This window comes from Ruditapes philippinarum, unplaced genomic scaffold (assembly GCF_026571515.1).
Source record: "Ruditapes philippinarum isolate M1 unplaced genomic scaffold, ASM2657151v2 ctg1790_1_1_1_1, whole genome shotgun sequence".
In the NCBI taxonomy this organism is placed as follows: Eukaryota; Metazoa; Mollusca; class Bivalvia; order Venerida; family Veneridae; genus Ruditapes; species Ruditapes philippinarum.
In genome coordinates this window covers 332,354-350,279 of record NW_026860466.1, presented here as the reverse complement: position 1 = coordinate 350,279, position 17,926 = coordinate 332,354, and the positions used below count along the sequence as shown (strand labels likewise).

Sequence of the window (17,926 nt, the reverse complement as noted above, 5' to 3'; positions counted from 1 at the left end):
CCCCACAACAAAATACAAAAAGATCTAACTGAACATATCCAATGAAGAGCAGCCCAACGAAGCAATTTAGATTATGGTCAGGCGTCTAGTGTCACGGACATCCTTAACTCCCATAATTTTCGGAAATTAGAACTCATACGTAGAGATGCTTGGTTATCCCTTTTCTACAAAATTCACCATGGTGTAGGTCCTATCCCCATAGAAGAACATGTGACACCCTTATACCGAACATCACTGCATGGCCATCCCCTGTGTAAAAGGTTATTCATTACAAGTTAAATTTTCTTCTTTTATCCTCTTTTAAACATCTCTTTTTAACATTTCTGCCATTTTGACACGCATTTATCTCTCCATCCCCGCGAGTGGTTTGGCATTAATTGAAAATATATAGATAAGATAGAATTTTTTTAATAAGTAAAATGTAAAATAGAAACTTAAAAAAATAAACGTCACATTTTTAAAAAAAATGTTTAAAGAATATATTAAATAGAAAAGTTTTAATAATGATATAAAATTGCCTAAAATGATTGCAAAAACTGTCACATTATATGGCGTGAAGCGTTTTAAGGCGACTAGTATTTGGAGCGAACTATTAATTTACGGAAAAGGCTGAAGACTGCTAAGAGCACACGGAATTACCCGATGTCGTCGTCTTTATCTCGGACCAAGATGGCTGCGCCCTTGGACTGAATCTATGTTTATAATATTTGCAAGACATCTATGCCCATATCAGAAAGATTGATCAACGTAAATGTCTTTAAATTTAATTAATTTCATTTTTTTTTATATATTTTCATTGATTGACTTTCCAAAAATTAAGTCATGAATAAAATAATTACGGTTAACCGTTTAGAGAGAAAAATGAAGCTTATGTAACTGGTAACCTCAACGTAAACTGGTAAATTTATCTAGAGAAAAAATAAAATAAAAAAATTGATAAATAATTAAATTACTTATCTGTTATTGTGTAATAAACGTATCTGTTATTGTGTAATAAACGTGTAATACGTTAGACAAGCCATCCCGGCGTTTGACTTCCCCTACACCAGCATGGATTTAGAGAAGGCGGAGCTGCGAAACCCAGCTACTAACGCTGACAGATGAGCTCACTAAGTCCATGGACCAGCGTAAACAACATGACCTCGCAGTACTGGACTTCAGCAAAGCGTTCGACCGCATCCCACACAGCTGCCTGCTAGCCAAGCTTCATCATTATGGCATCAGAAACCATACCCTGAAGTGGATTGAGGCATTTCTCACAGGCTGCACTCAGTGCGTAGTTGTTGATGGAGCAACTTCGACCCAGCACACGTTATCAGCCGAGTCCCCCAGGGAAGCGTACGTGGACCCATACTCTTTCTGGTCTTCATCAACAACCTTCCACTTCATGTCACATCCAAGGCTCTTTGCTAATGACTGTGTGGTATACCGGGAAATCGCCACTGAAGAGGACTGCCACATTTTACAGGATGATCTTAAGAAGCTGGCATTGTTGGAGAAACGCTAGGGCATGAGTTTTCACCCAGAGAAGTGCAGCATAATCTGGGTCCACAGGAAGAGGAACTCCATCATATACATGTACCCGTACTCCTTGAAGGGCCACACACTCGAGATAGACTCGACAACCAAGTACCTCTGAGTCTATATGTCTGGAAACCTCTCCTGGAACCAACATGTTGACAAGATTGTGAAGAAGGGCAACAGTACACTTCCTTCGACGCAACCTGCGCATCAGCAACAAACAGGTCAAGAGCACAGCCTACATGTCACTTGTGCGACCAGGCCTTGAATATTGCACCACCGTCTGGAACCCTTATACCAACAACCTTACACGCAAGCTCGAGATGGTCCAGAGGAGAGTTGCAAAATATGTGTTGAATCGTTACCACAACACCAGCAGCGTATTCTTCATGATCCAACACTTTGGTTGGGAGACATTAGAGTCACGGCGGACCAAAGCCCAGCAGCTGACCATGATGTTCAAGATCACCAATGACCTTGTGGACATACCAGTCAGCGATTATCTCACCCCTGCCCCGAGCCGCACAAGAAGTGACCACTCCAAGAAGTTCCATCTACCATAAGAACTCCTTCTTCCCTCGTACAGCTACAACCTGGAACAGCCTAAATGCCCCCATTGCAGAGGCCCCTGACTTGGTATCCTTCAAGCAGGAGTTATCATCCCTCACATTTTAATCCGCCATTAGGGGCCCAGCTACAAGTACCCGCTAGTGATATCCAAGGCTGTGCCGGCCGCGGCCACCGTAACCGGAGAGGTTTGGGTTGAAGAGGCGAAATGTAGCTGGCCAGACTTTTTGTCTATATTATACCTCTTTCTTTTGACCTATCCAACCTCTTCTAACTTTCTATCATTTCTTGTATATTTCTTTCTCTTGACCTAGCACCACCTGTCGCTTTATAGTCAAGTGTGATTGCGCGACGTACGATGTAGATGTAGAAGTAGGTAAAGCCAATGAATGGGGAAGTCAGATAAAAATAAATTTGTTTATTTTTTGCTTTAAAGGGTTCATTCAGTATTTCATGCACTGCTTCCGTTTTTAATCAGAAAACCTAGACAATTATTCTTAGGCAGAAAAGTTGCAATTCTGTTGTCGGATTATCATTAAGTTTATACTGAAAAAATGGCACCGCCCAACTAGAAATGGCACTGAAAAGTAAAGAAATCTATATATTTGAAAAATTATTTCATTTAATTGTTTTTCATTTATATCCTTTAAAAAATGCACATGTAGTCTATAGCCAGGACGGTGCAAGCCAAATCCTGGGGCCACTTTGTGGAATTGCGGACCCGGCCGTTGACTTCCCAGTTTTTTAATGCAAGACACTTTAATGACCCAAGCTTGAGTACAGTTCTAGCACCTTGTCACCATACTCTTAGCTCTCATTAACCACATTGAGCCCATGTATCATTGTGCTAAAAGGACTAAAATGATACATCAATTGTCTCTGCCATGGATCATCTGCCATGCTTAATTCTCAATTGTGGCATAGTCTAGAGCAAAGACGAATACATGTAAATCAGTACTTCAAAATATCCTGCAAAATAAGGTTACCATTCCTCTTCCAGACAACCTCAAGCTAGTGACCTGACTAATTCGAAATTCCCATATCCTTGCCTTCAAACGAATTCAAACAACTACAGTCGAGACTGTCTTAGCGACTCCCTGATTTACACATCTTAGCGACCCCCTGATTTAAACGACTCCCTGTCTTATCCGACCTTGATTCAGTCCTCCAAACGTATTTCCCTATATAAATAGTCTGAATTATACGACTCCCTGTCATATGTGACAAGCGACTCTAATTGTCTGGTCCCAATGCATTGCTTTGTCTGATTTAAACGGCTTTCACACCTTTTAATTGTTGTTAATCAGATAAATAATACCTCTTTTAACACCCAGAGGGACAAAATAAGGTCCAATTATTATCCAGTAGTCAGTACTCTTAAAACAAACTCTACACAACTCTGCCTCAATTACACAGATTACATGTATACAGGTAACAAGTGACGAAGCGTCTACTCCCTACTTCCAAATATGGTAAGCATGATGCAATCAATGTGTTATCAAATTGAGGTGTAATATACATAATGACCTGAGCAAACTGGATTAAGATTTGTGTCAGATTGTTTTTAATGTTTATGGAGTGCTAACGGAAGATCTTTTAAGGCAGCATTTTTTTATTTCACATTTCTATGGCTGCATAAATACTACCGAAAAATGCTGATTCCAGACCTTTCATTTAAAGAGAAAAAACTTTGGATATGGATATGTTTTTAAAGTATGATGTTTATTTTAATGGATCAAAATCAAGTTTATTTTGTACCATAATGATTCAATATAAATCTAATACAAACAATAAAATTAAATTTTACATGATATTCACGTTATTATATTTGTTTTACTCGGATTCTTATTTTATTTACAACAAATATTTAGACTGTTAAAGTACCTATGTTTATTTGCAATTGGTTAATTATTGTTCCTTCACACAGTTATGTATGTTAAGTCACAATGGTATATAGATGGTATTTAAATTTTAATTTTCTTTGAGACTGTTTTAAGAGACTCCCAGTCATATATGACCTTTTTCTGAAGGTCCCTTGGAAAGTCACATGACAGTCTCGACTGTATCACAAATACTCGCTCTTCTCCAGGACCATTCTTCATTGGAATGCCTTGCCCCCAGATGTTGTCAATTTGTCTGGGCCAATGTTCAATAACGCTATTTATAAGCCAGATTGAGTATGTCTAATCCTATATGTAAATACACACCTACCTTGCTTTTACATGTATCTACATACATGTATTTTACACTTTTATCTCACTTTCAAACCCTCTGTATTTATCCTTTTTAGTAGCCAATGACAGGTAAAGTCTAGGTCCTCTGAGCAGGGATTTGACAAAAAAGCTGATAGAAAGATTGAAAATCAAAAGAATGACTTATAAATTTAAGCGTTTTTTCATCCATTTCCTAATACTAAGTGTGGTGAAGAAATTTAAGAATAATAATATATCATTTTGCAATATTGAAATAATTGTTTTTCTATCAATATAGGGAGCATGGGGACAATGATTTTACAACGAGTGAGACTTGCGCTGAAGTACAGCAGTATAGGTGCAGTAGTTGGGGGTTCCGTGTACTTATTGAGGAAAAATGACTGGGAGATGTCAACAGTGGGTGTGGTTAGGTTTGGCAGGGCTGCAGCGGCAGTAAGTTATTAACTCATAGCATGAGATATAAAAAGTAATTACTAATAGCAAGTTATAGTCTTATGTCCGGGTCAACATGGCCAGACTTTTTATCATACTTACAGTGTGCTTACTTTATGCATGTTTAATATTGTTTGTTATAATGAAATTTCTACAATTAAACTATTATCAAATTATAGCAATAAGCCAATAACATTGCTCTCAATCAGTCTGGACGAAAGTTGATTTAGTATCTGATAAAGAATTAAAATTCGAACAGAATTTGAGAGGAGTAAAAAAAAAAAGGTTGTTTATTTAAAGAATTATTGTAGGCTTTTTTTCTCTTTGTGTAATTTCTTTATTCTTTGGTATGTAATTATTTAAGTTCAATAACAAGGAGATAATGCTATAATTTACTTATTTATTTTCAATAGTTTAAGTTAACTGCAGTGAAAAAAATATACAATGTATCTTGTTTAAATATTCAGTTTTTATTTGAAGGTAAAAAAAAACCCCAAAAAACATTGGTACTTCTTTATTCACATATTGTGTTTGTTTAAATGAAACTCTATCAATTGTCATCTTATGTTAACATAAAGTTCTGTGTATATTCATAGGCTGCAAGTATAGTTGCAGATTACAAATGGAACCTAAGAAATGTAGATCCAAAGTCGAAAGAATATGAACTCCTTAAATCACAGGTAACTATGTGAATGTGTTACTAATTCTAAAGATTTCTTTGAGGAAAACAACAGTCTTAAAATAGTGATTAAATATTTAAAATATCACTTACTGTAACAGCACATGTTAAACTGTTGTTAATGTAAAAAAAAAATGTATATTTCACTATCTAAAGTCAATATTTGTTTTCCAAACACATTCTTTGTTTAAAGCACATGGTAAAACATTTTAAATTTTATTTAGGGACACAAATATTTTCTGAAACGGTTTAACCAATATTCAAATATTAGATAGATCTGTCATATATTTAAATACATATGAATATTCGGTTTGTATAAAAGTAACAGTTGTCATCCGAAATTGTATATCTGAATACTAGTACTGTTGTAATTGATTATTGATATGCATCACCTAGTGCAGTAAGGTGCCCTTTCGTGCCTGAAATAATGCACGGAGGTCTTCCTCCACCAGTAAAGCTGGAACGTCGCGATATGACCTATACTGTGTCGATGTCACGTAAAACCCAAAACAAACAAACAAGCCTAGTGCAGTAACATGTTAAGTCCTTTGAAATTTAATAGGAGTTAACCAGTTATTGCACTAAGGTGACATATTGTTCCCAACTGTAATTTAATCTTATTTTTTAACAAGTGAATGAGGGAACTTAGAGGAGGTATATTGTACATGAATACACAGAGCTTTATTTAAATTGAGAATAAGCTATGAAGTCATACTCTTAAAATCTGTATCAGGGATTTATAATCCGGCAAGTGATTTTCTGAGGCCATGTTTGACACAAGAAAATTTACCAATGTGTGCGCCGTCATATTATCTTAAATTTGTTATGGTAATCAAAACAAGTAGCCAAAATATATAAAAGAAGAACAATAAAGGTTAAGAAGATGTAAATAGTTCTTAATAATATTTGAAAATGTTAACATATTTGGTTACGTAAAACAATTGATCAATTCCAAGTTTGCAAGGGATTGTAGGTCAGGATTGGAAAATTTTCAGTTTTAAGACCTTCTTATCCCTCTGAAATATAAGCCTCTGATGTATATCATTTATTCCAAATAATGTTTACAGATACACACAAGATCAGCTTTAAAATTACGTGCAATGTGTTGTAAAAATGGTGGGGCATTCATCAAAGTAGGTCAGCACGTGGGCACGCTAGAGTACCTTCTGCCAGCAGAGTATGTTAACACAATGAAGATTCTTCACAATGACGCCCCTCAATCTGCCATCGAAGACTTGTTCAAAGTGTTCGAGGAAGATATAGGTAAAAAGGTATTTAAAACTCACATTTTGCTTATATAAACCTTGGATAAATTGCATAAATATTGCTTATATAAAATTGGGATAAATTGCATAGTTATTTGGATAAATTGCATAATTACATGTTTTCTTACGCCATTTAAATGTTAAATGCAACCAAGTTTAGAGACTAAATTGATAAATATATTTAATGCAAAAATTTTGACTCTTAAACATTCTTTGGCCAAAGTAATTGGTAACTAAGTATTCTTAGGATGAAAGTGTGAATATTCTATGGCATAATTAAGTTATTGAGAATTTTGTACAAATTATATATTAGATGAACCAGACTATTTCAAGAAAATTAGACTTGAGCAAAATTTACCAAGATTTTGAGAAAAGTAAAAAATATTCAAGATTTAAGTAATAATTTAGAGTGGTTGGACCAATGCTCGGCACATACCAATGCTCGGCGTAAAACATATTTTTTTAGAATATTTGAAAATGTCTCGAGTTATCTCCGATTTAGGTCACTGGTGCTTTTATTTACATCTTTCACCATTTTATCCTGGTGTGGTTCACTGCTGGTAAAGTCACGTGACAATGCTAATAGCAGACGAACAACCGTATGTAATCTGCAACATATAAATTATTAAAATCTTTTAACACTAGAGTTCTGGGGCTGTAAAATTTAAACTAAAAGTTGGGTACTTGTAAATGTTTGAACCTAATTTGGTTGTTACAATTTATTCAATATGTTTTCTTCAAAAGATAAAAAAAGGAGATTTTATTCGAAAAACAATCCTGCATCATGTAGTATTGTACGCCGAGCTATGGTACAATTTCACGCAAACCACTCTTGTTTATCCGGAATATCTATAGCTCCAGCCATGTACATCATTATGTGATTAGCAAATTTTACACAATGGCTATTTAAAACAATATCATCGGTCTTGAAAATGGGCATATAACATTGAGGTTTGTTGACGTTGATTTGAATTTACCATATCAAATATAGTATTTTTACGCCGAGCATTGGTCCACCCACTTTACATGTTATGTGCGATAAAACATTGATTTTGCAGTTTGTATCAACAGATTTTTACTGCATGTCTATATATTATATCGCATTAAAAATGATTTATTCTGCAGGTAGAGGATGTGTTTGTGTCATTCTCCAAAGAACCTTTGGGTACGGCATCCCTAGCTCAGGTCCACAAGGCAACCACAAAGGATGGTAAAGTTCTGGCTGTGAAAATTCAGCACCCAAAAGTTAAAGCACATTCATACCTGGACATAAGAACAATGGAGGTAAACTTGCAGTCTTAACATTTACTTCTTATTCTACAATTTTTCATTTATTTCACAAGCCTGCTAAACCCAATAGGGTTTTTTCAATCAAGACAAAATATCTCCATGACAACAAATCTCGGATATTGAATCTAATGGACTTAAATTGTATTTCGCCGCTGATTTAGTAATTCTGTGGGATTAGAAGTCAGCCACTTGTGGAGAAATTTGTAATTACTGGTTTGTTATTCATTGGAGCTGGTTAGTTGGATCAGCTGTTGAGAAATGACCAAAACTCTGTTAAATTGGCATAAAAAACCCAAACAAACATCAAAATCATGTGATAATGTGAATTATCAGTAACAGTTTCAGATTCTTAGTTCAGGTAAATTTCAAACAAAAACACTGAGTATCTATTTGATATGGATTTACAGTTTCTAAGGTAACTTTGCTTGCTGTTTTCCTGCATATCTGCAGTTTCTAAGGTAGTTAAGCATGCTGTATTCTTACATATTTGCAGTTTCTGATCAATCGTGTAGCTTGGATATTTCCTGACTTCCAGTACGTTTGGTTAGCTGAAGAAACTAGAAGAAATCTACCAAAAGAGTTGGATTTTATAAAGGAAGGTGAACATTGTGAAAGGGCTGCCAAAATGTTCAGTCATTTTAAATTCTTAAAGGTATGCTTTCTTCAAATGTTATTATTTCTGTCAGTTGAACTTCAAAATTATCATGTCTGTCCTTTCGCTGGAAAAAAAAAAGGAATTTGGAGTTGAGGATCCAAAGATTCAATCCAAGGATGTGACTCCTGCTTAAAACATACTAGTGCATGTATATGTTTGAAACATACTGGTCTGAATTATTGACCATTTCTTGAACCTGTGAAGCATACTTTTTTTAATGTCCAAATATCTATATGATTTGGGTGTCCGTGGATTAGTGGGTAAGGTTATTGACTTCACCTCTTGTCCCTCACTGCTGTTGGTTCGAAACTCCAAAGGGACTTTCATTTGAGGAAGCTATCCAGCTAGTTTACATAATATTGATAGTTCTATTTAAGTGCCCATTTGTCCCTGAAATAATGCAAGGAAGGACACCTGAGGTCTTCCTCTACCAGTAAAGCTGGAAAGTCGCCATATGACCTATACTGTGTTGGTGCATCAAAAATCCAAAAACATCATGAAAAAATATGAAATTGATAACCTTTACCATACTGTATTAATATCATGGACTTATTATTCTTTGAATTTGGAACTGTCCGTTCGTCAATTTGGGTGATGTTTTATGAAAGATTGTTTAATGAAATTTTAACATACCTCTTGACGACTGATTTATTTTGATGAAAACAGTGATTCTACACCTTTGTGACTCAACTTTCCAAATAAAATTTCAAAGTATTTGGGAAATCGCGTTTTTACTTTTGGTTTGTTTAACAGAATTGATATGATAGCATTTCTATTTTACCAAATACATCTTGATTATATGTTTAGATGTTATCAAATTTTTCATTATTAACAAAATGACTATCCATATCATCGGTGGAAATGCTGTTAAAGTCTATTGTAATTTCAGCCTGTAGATTAGAATATCCCCCTTGGCCAAATTGGTTATTTTCATTGGCATATCTGTTGCCTAAGATAAAATGAAAACCCTGTGTTTATGTGATATATGTGTATATTCCAACATTACAGGTACCAAAGGTATATTGGGATTTATCCAGTGAGAGAGTGCTGACCATGGAATATTGTGAGGGTGGAAAAGTTGATGATAGGGCATACATGAAAAAACACAAAATAGATGTGAATGAGGTAAGTATGATGGCGTACACATGTATTACATGTGATTGTTGGTATTCTCTTTGAATTTGGAACAGTTCATTTAATTTTAAGGGTTTCAGTGTGGTTGTAGTTATTTTCTTTCTTTCTTTCTTTCAGGATATTTTTTTCTTTCTTTCAATTTTAGGATATTAAGATGGATTTATTGATATTAATCACTTAACACACATAACTTTATATAATGGACTCTCCCAGCTTTGAATTTGCAAAGTGTCGTTTAAATTTTTAGGGTCGAGTAGCAGATGCTATAAAGTTTGTGAAGAAAAAATGATACAACTGACTTTAAACTGATTGCATAGACATGTTATCAACATTGCTAACATCTAATGAGTTTCAGTAGAATATTTTGATAATTCAACTTTTGAAGATGAGTAATAAGAGCTGTAGTTCTCTCCCTTGCATAGAAGTTTGCTTTACGGCATTGTTAGTTTTTAAGTAAGAAAACCCTAAAACTGCTTGAACCAGAAGTGATTAGCCTAGTACTACTGGTAAAGAGTCAGAGGTGCCTGCACATTATAGCTGTCAGTCTCAGGTTTATTCTTTTTTAATTTTAAAATTTTGACATTGAAATTACTTCAAATGAACTGTTCCTAATTCAAAGCAGGGTAACTGCCTGTATTTCTTTAGATCAGGACAAATATAAGGGTAACTGCCTGTATATTTAAGGGTATCTGCCTGTATTTTACAAAGCATGCCAAAATTAAGGAAAACTGCCTGAATTTATTAAAAGCTTGGCAAAATTAAGGAAAACTGCCTGAATTTATTAAAAGCTTGGCAAATTTAAGGGTAACAGTCTGTATTTATTAAAAGCTTGGCAAATTTAAGGGTAACAGTCTGTATTTATTAAAAGCTTGGCAAATTTAAGGGTAACAGTCTGTATTTATTAAAAGCTTGGCAAATTTAAGGGTAACAGTCTGTATTTATTCAAAGCTTGGCAAATTTAAGGGTAACAGTCTGTATTTATTAAAAGCTTTGCAAATTTAAGGGTAACAGTCTGTGTTTATTAAAAGCTTGGCAAATTTAAGGGTAACAGTCTGTATTTATTCAAAGCGGCAAATTTAAGGGTAACAGTATGTATTTATTCAAAGCAGGGCAAATTTAAGGGTAACAGTCTGTATTTAATTACTTTATTTTCAATTAATTAATTTCTGACCTATACATGATTTATATATAATAGATATTTATATATATCAGGTATCAAGAGATTTAGGGAAGCTTTACAGTGAGATGATATTTGTCAATGGTTACGTTCACTGTGACCCACATCCTGGGAACGTTCTAGTCAACAAAACAAAGCAGGGCACACAGATTGTGCTGCTTGATCATGGACTGTATCAGGTATTTATTTCATACTATTCATTATGCCCCCGCCATGTAATGGCCGGGGCATATAGTGTTACCTTGTTCCGTCATTCCGTCATTCTGTCATTCCGTCATCATCAGTTTCCCTTCATTATACCCCCGCACAACAAAGTTGTAAGGGGGGTATACTGGAATCAGCTTGTCCGTCCGTCCGTCCGGCTGTCCGTCGGTTTTTTCTTGTCCGCCCAATAACTTAAGATTCCTTTGACCCTTAGTCTTCATATTTGGCATGGAGGTTAGTCATGATTAGTAGATGACCCCTATTGATTTTGAGGTCACTAGGTCAAAGGTCAAGGTCACAGGGGCCTTGACTTCAAAAAGCTTGTCCGCCCAATAACTTAAGATTCCTTTGACCCACAGTCTTCATATTTTGCATGAAGGTTAGTCATGATTAGTAGATGACCCCTATTGATTTTGAGGTCACTAGGTCAAAGGTCAAGGTCACAGGGGCTTTGACTTCAAAAAGCTTGTCCGCCCAATAACTTAAGATTCCTTTGACCCACAGTCTTCATATTTGGCATGAAGGTTAGTCATGATTAGTAGATGACCCCTATTGATTTTGAAGTCACTAGGTCAAAGGTCAAGGTCACAGGGGCTTTGACTAAAAAAGCTTGTCCGCCCAATAACTTAAGATTCCTTTGACCCACAGTCTTCATATTTGGCATGGAGGTTAGTCATGATTAGTAGATGACCCCTATTGATTTTGAGGTCACTAGGTCAAAGGTCAAGGTCACAGGGGCCTTGACTTCAAAAAGCTTGTCCGCCCAATAACTTAAGATTCCTTTGACCCACAGTCTTCATATTTGGCATGAAGGTTAGTCATGATTAGTAGATGACCCCTATTGATTTTGAGGTCACTAGGTCAAAGGTCAAGGTCACAGGGGCTTTGACTTCAAAAAGCTTGTCCGCCCAATAACTTAAGATTCCTTTGACCCACAGTCTTCATATTTTGCATGAAGGTTAGTCATGATTAGTAGATGACCCCTATTGATTTTGAGGTCACTAGGTCAAAGGTCAAGGTCACAGGGGCTTTGACTTCAAAAAGCTTGTCCGCCCAATAACTTAAGATTCCTTTGACCCTTAGTCTTCATATTTGGCATGGAGGTTAGTCATGATTAGTAGATGACCCCTATTGATTTTGAGGTCAAAAAGGTCAAGGTCACAGGGGCCTTGACTTCAAAAAGCTTGTCCGCCCAATAACTTAAGATTCCTTTGACCCACAGTCTTCATATTTTGCATGAAGGTTAGTCATGATTAGTAGATGACCCCTATTGATTTTGAGGTCACTAGGTCAAAGGTCAAGGTCACAGGGGCTTTGACTTCAAAAAGCTTGTCCGCCCAATAACTTAAGATTCCTTTGACCCACAGTCTTCATATTTGGCAATGATTAGTAGATGACCCCTATTGATTTTGAGGTCACCATGTCAAAGGTCAAGGTCACAGGGACTTTGACTTCAAAAAGTTTGTCTGCCCAATAACTAGATTCCTTTGACCCACAGTCTTCATATTTGGCATGGATGTTGGTCATGACTATAAGGTGACCCCTATTGATTTTGAGGTCACTGGGTCAAAGGTCAAGGTCACAGGGACCTTGACAAAAAAAGCTTTTCTTCTCAATTGCTAAAGTATGTCCTGTCCGCAATGTATTGATTTTGACATTTTCACATTTGAAGCATGTAGAATACATAATTTAGCAATGCACTGGCTTAGTAACCTCAGATTTGGCAGGGAGGTTGTCCTTGAGCTCTAAATGGCCACTGTTGATTCTGACAAAGTGGTATGCGGGGGTATTCACACCATGATAGTGGCAGTTCTAGTTATCATAGTAACGGTTGCACACATTCAACTCAAATTTAACATATGGATATGTCATGAGAAAATACAGGTCAAGTTCGAATTTGGTCATGGTTCGATGATTTTTGGCAGAGTTATGCCCCTTTTACTTTAAAATAATATGAAATTTTCAGTTTCCGTTCATTATCTCCCCAACGGTACAACACATTCAACTCAAACTTGACATATGGATATGTCATGAGAAAATACAGGTCAAGTTTGAATTTGGTCATGGTTGGATGATTTTTGGCAGAGTTATGCCCATTTTACTTTGAAAATAATATCAAATTTTCAGTTTCCGTTCATTATCTCCCCAACGGTACAACACATTCAACTCAAATTTGACATATGGATATGTCATGAGAAAATACAGGTCAAGAATGAATTTGGTCATGGTTCGATGATTTTAGGCAGAGTTATGCCCATTTTACTTTGAAAATAATATCAAATTTTCAGTTTCCGTTCATTATCTCCCCAACGGTACAACACATTCAACTCAAATTTGACATATGGATATGTCATGAGAAAATACAGGTCAAGTTTGAATTTGGTCATGGTTGGATGATTTTTGGCAGAGTTATGCCCCTTTCACTTTGAAAATAATATGAAATTTTCAGTGTCTGTTTATTATCTCCCCAATGGTACAACACATTCAACTCAAATTTGACATATGGATATGTTTTTGGAATGCCAAGGCCAAGTTAGAATTTGGTCATGGTTCAATGATTTTTGGTACAGTAATGCCCCTTTCACTTTGAAAAAAGTATGAATTATTACATGCTTTTCGGTGGTTTATAGAAATTTATCAGTGATATAAAACTGGTAATTTCACTGTTTGAAACAGTAAAATTACCACTTTGATAATTTCACCGTTTTGAATTTAAGCCCCTTACGTTGTTTCAGTGAAATACCAGCGTGCACAGTACTGGGTACCAACTTAATGACGTGGCGTCATAAATGACGTCACGTTGTATTATTATTTGACGCGCTTTTAATTCAGTGTTGGGTTAAATATCTTTTTAAAACGTTTCTTTGCATATAATAAAAAGAAAATTTGATTAGTTGAGTGTAAGATTGAAATATATTTCACCTTGTGAACACCAAAAGTTCATATTTCACTCGTGGCTGCGCCACTCGTGAAATATACCTTCTGGTGCTCACTGGATGAAATATATTTCGATCTTACACTGAACTAAACAAATATCCTCTATATTTACAGTTTCTGTTCATTATCTACCCAACAGTGTTACATATTCAACATAAATTTGACATATGAATATGTCAAAGGAATTGGCAGGTCAAGTTGAAATTTGGTCATGGTTCGATGATTTTTTGGCAGAGTTATGTCCCTTTCACTTTGAAAATAATATAGATACATCTTAGGAATAAGCCGTTTAAGTTTGAATTTGGTCGTGGTTCAATGTTTTTGGACAAACTTATCTTTCTTGAATGTTGGAAAAATTTTAAACTTTCAGTTTCAGCACTCATACTTTTGTGGAAATGTATGTAGCCATTATTTTGGCTACGAATATGAAATATGCTATTTTCAAAAGGTTAAGACTGAATAATTTCAGTGCCTTGAACATTGTATGAAAAGGGTTTATGTTAACATTGAAAAGTTTTAAGGGCTTTGATCTTAAAATGAAAAAATTAATTTGTGCAAACAAATTTGGAACTAAATATTATAACAATTTTGGCTGCATGCGAAGGCATCCGTGGCATGATGACACATTTCTAGTGTTTCTTGGTTTTGGTATATTTTTCTACAATAAGCATAGTTTAGGCACATTTCGCGAATTGGATTAATTTTGTATGTTTTTAAACAAGAATTGGAAATAGCACAACTTTGATCAACTCCTTTTTTTCTACAAGTGAGTTTTCTCACCCACTGCAATTTAGAACATTTTTATCAGGAAATATAATATTTGGAAAAAATAAGTCTTGGCAATTATTAACATTGAAGGAAATAAAAAATGGTGTACTTTTTATACATAAGTTTAAGTTGAAAAACTATGTCATTATTTTGTCAATCTGGTTAAAAATTCAGCAATGTTAAGGTTGAAATTTAGGGAAATAGAATTGATTTTATATAGCAATAAAAGTCTTGAAGCCTCATTGTATGATACTTGTAATTAAAAAAAAATTATGATACTTTGTTATAATTGTAGCAGATACCTTCATGTACATTGTTTATTTCATGTTATATCCATATTCATGAAAAAGATAACCAAAAAATCTGATCCTTACCTGATCTCCCTGATTCTAAAAGTATTCCTAATTTTTTACCTATCCAAATGATTTATATTTCAGACATTAACAGATGATTTCCGTATCAACTATTGTAAGCTATGGATGTCCATTATACAGACCAACCTGAAGGGCATTGAGAAATATTCCAAGAATTTAGACGTAGGCAGATTATACCCATTGTTTGCTTGTATGCTGACAGCGCGATCATGGGATGCTGTAACACACGGTATAGATACTAGGGAAGTCACTGATAAAGAAGTAAGTACATACATAACCTCTTGCCTCTCACCACTGTCGGTTTCAATCCTGTCAGCAATTTCAGATGTTTTGGAAAAAAAGCCTCCGTGGTCGAGGGGTTAGAGTCGATGATTTCTAATCCAGTTACCTCTCTGGCGTGGGTTCGATCCCCCGGAGATGCTTTGGTAGTTTATCGGGGGAAGGTAGTCTAGTACTGGTGTAAATCTCCAGGAACGATGGTTCGGAAACTACCCGCCTATATGACTGAAATACTGTTGGGAAAAGGCGTAAAATGAAACAAACAAACAAATAAAAGATTTGTTCATGTTAGGAAACTGTCAAGCTAGCTAATGAAATGTTGGTGGTTCTACTCAGGTGCCTGTTTGTGCCTGAAATAATGAATGGAGGGGCACCTGAGTTCATCCTCCTCCATTAAAGCTGGAAAATTGCCATATGACATCTTCTGTTTTGGTAGTTCTACTCATGTACCCTTTTGTGCCTGAAAAAATGCACAGGGGGGTATGTACTCAATAAAAAACGAGGGTCATGATGTATTCGAGTATACAAATTATTATATGAATGATTCTTCTGTGTTTTTTTTTAAATTGATTAACGCATAATATATAAATATGTGCAAATACTTATTTTGGCCTCTATTGTTTAATTTCTTTTTCAGAATGACGAGTTACGAGAAAACGCTGCAACCTACTTCATTGAAATATCCCAGGTTTTGAACAGTATACCTCGACAAATGCTGCTCATCATGAAAACTAATGATGTTTTACGTGGAATTGAAGCAGCTCTGCAGACACGATCAAATGCATCGTCTTTCATTAACATGTCTAAATGTTGTATTCGAGCGCTCGGAAGAGAAAAGTTAAAGAATTGTGAAGGTTACTTTCAGATGTTGCGGACTCAGTCCTACACGCACTGGCAGTTAGCTAGAATTCAGTTATATGAGTTTATATTGTGGCTTAGATCCTCTGCCTTAGTTAGGTGGTTTAAAGGGAACAAACAAGTGACTGCAAGTTGATGTTAGTTAACTTAGTTCACTAACTTAGTGATGTTAGTTTTATATTTTTTGAATGTGAGTTGTAGATAGTGACATGCCCATATCACCAGTGTACAGTCAGACCGGACTACTTTTTTGTGCTGACTGACCAGAATGTATACTGTTGGTTGCTGGATTTATGATTTTGAAATTAAAACCCCTAAAAATAGAAGTGGACAGTTCCAAAGTAAAAGTAGGGCAAGTCCATTATAGAAATAAAGTGATATAAGAGGTCAATATTTTAAGGTCTTAGAGCAAGAACCATTGACAACAAGTTGTTTTTGTACATTAAATGTTTTTACTCTTCTGCTAAAGGTGTTGCTTTAATTTTGCATAAAAAATGGGAAATGAAAATAGAAATGATCATAAGATGTCAGAGTTCCAGATAATTTTTTGGCGCTGGGGGTAATTACCCCCACTTTTCAGAATGTGGGAGTAAATTTAGATAAACCGTAAATCTAAAGAGTACAATTAAATGAGTTTACTTTTTTTGCTGCATCACAGGTTTATTACATTGAAATTAACACACCATAATGACCATTCTCTGATATTAAGGCTTCAGCCATAAGGCCTTTACCATTTTCTTAATTTTTTTTAACACTGTTTACAACAAAAATCGGTGACAATTCATAAACAATAACGTTACAAATAATCACCTGTCAGTTGCCGATTTCTGTATATTCATTGCACATTCATTAGCCCATACAATGCCAGCTTTAAATTTATGACATAGTTATGTGCGCCCTTTTCACTTTAAATAATTATACAGTATGAAAAAATAGTTGGTGTTATTTTTCGGGTATTAAACAGGAAAAAGAAACACAGTCAACTGTTAAACGGGAACGGAATCAGCTGTTTCGAAAATGAAAGTACACACGAAATACGCTTCGATTTTTCATTCTTTGCGTATTTAATTTATAGCATGCGTAAATGAACGCAAGAAATATGGAGCGTATTTAGTTGATTTTGAAGCTTAAAATACGCTGATACGCATGTTATCTGGAACTCTGACCATTTGTAAAGTATATTCACAAACATTGATATTTAATCTGTCTACAGTCTTAGTCTATTAGATCAGTGATACTTTTATTTTAAACAAAAAAGCATTTTAATATCTTTTTGCCTGTCTGCTAAGCTTTTTCGTGTTGATATGTGGCAACCTGGAGTCATGCGTTCAAACTGAAGGGCCAGTGAGTTCTATTTCTTAGTGAGGTGTGAATTTTTCTGTGAGATTTGCTGTCAAAAGTATTATTATGCCATTTGATCTCAGGTGATTTTAACCATTACTCTGTTGAGACTACCCATGTGACCAGTGCAGTCAAGATCAGCTGTATTCACTGAACACTATTCAGTCAATGCATATTTTGAAATTTTCCGCTTAACACAAATTGTTTTGCCCAGACTGAAAAGTAGACACAT

General features: G+C 35.3%; 1 protein-coding gene across 1 annotated transcript; it reads left to right on the top strand.

Annotated features, from left to right (window-relative positions):
• The first annotated feature begins 635 nt into the window (after window positions 1-635).
• LOC132760190 (aarF domain-containing protein kinase 1-like) lies at window positions 636-17,449 on the top strand. Its single transcript, XM_060752107.1, has 10 exons — window positions 636-747; window positions 4,579-4,733; window positions 5,330-5,413; window positions 6,480-6,683; window positions 7,803-7,961; window positions 8,461-8,619; window positions 9,631-9,747; window positions 10,969-11,112; window positions 15,280-15,477; window positions 16,133-17,449. Exons 2-10 carry the CDS (start codon window positions 4,584-4,586, stop codon window positions 16,487-16,489), a joined length of 1,572 nt encoding a protein of 523 aa, XP_060608090.1. The 5' UTR covers window positions 636-747; window positions 4,579-4,583; the 3' UTR covers window positions 16,490-17,449.
• Window positions 17,450-17,926: the final 477 nt, after the last annotated feature.

Bases quoted from the DNA above. Each gene is read 5' to 3' on its own strand.
- LOC132760190 (XM_060752107.1), top strand. From the start codon at position 4,584: ATGGGGACAATGATTTTACAACGAGTGAGACTTGCGCTGAAGTACAGC. The intron at 4,734-5,329 runs GTAAGTTATTAA...GTATATTCATAG, and splicing joins TTGGCAGGGCTGCAGCGGCA to GCTGCAAGTATAGTTGCAGA. The intron at 6,684-7,802 runs GTATTTAAAACT...TTTATTCTGCAG, and splicing joins AGGAAGATATAGGTAAAAAG to GTAGAGGATGTGTTTGTGTC.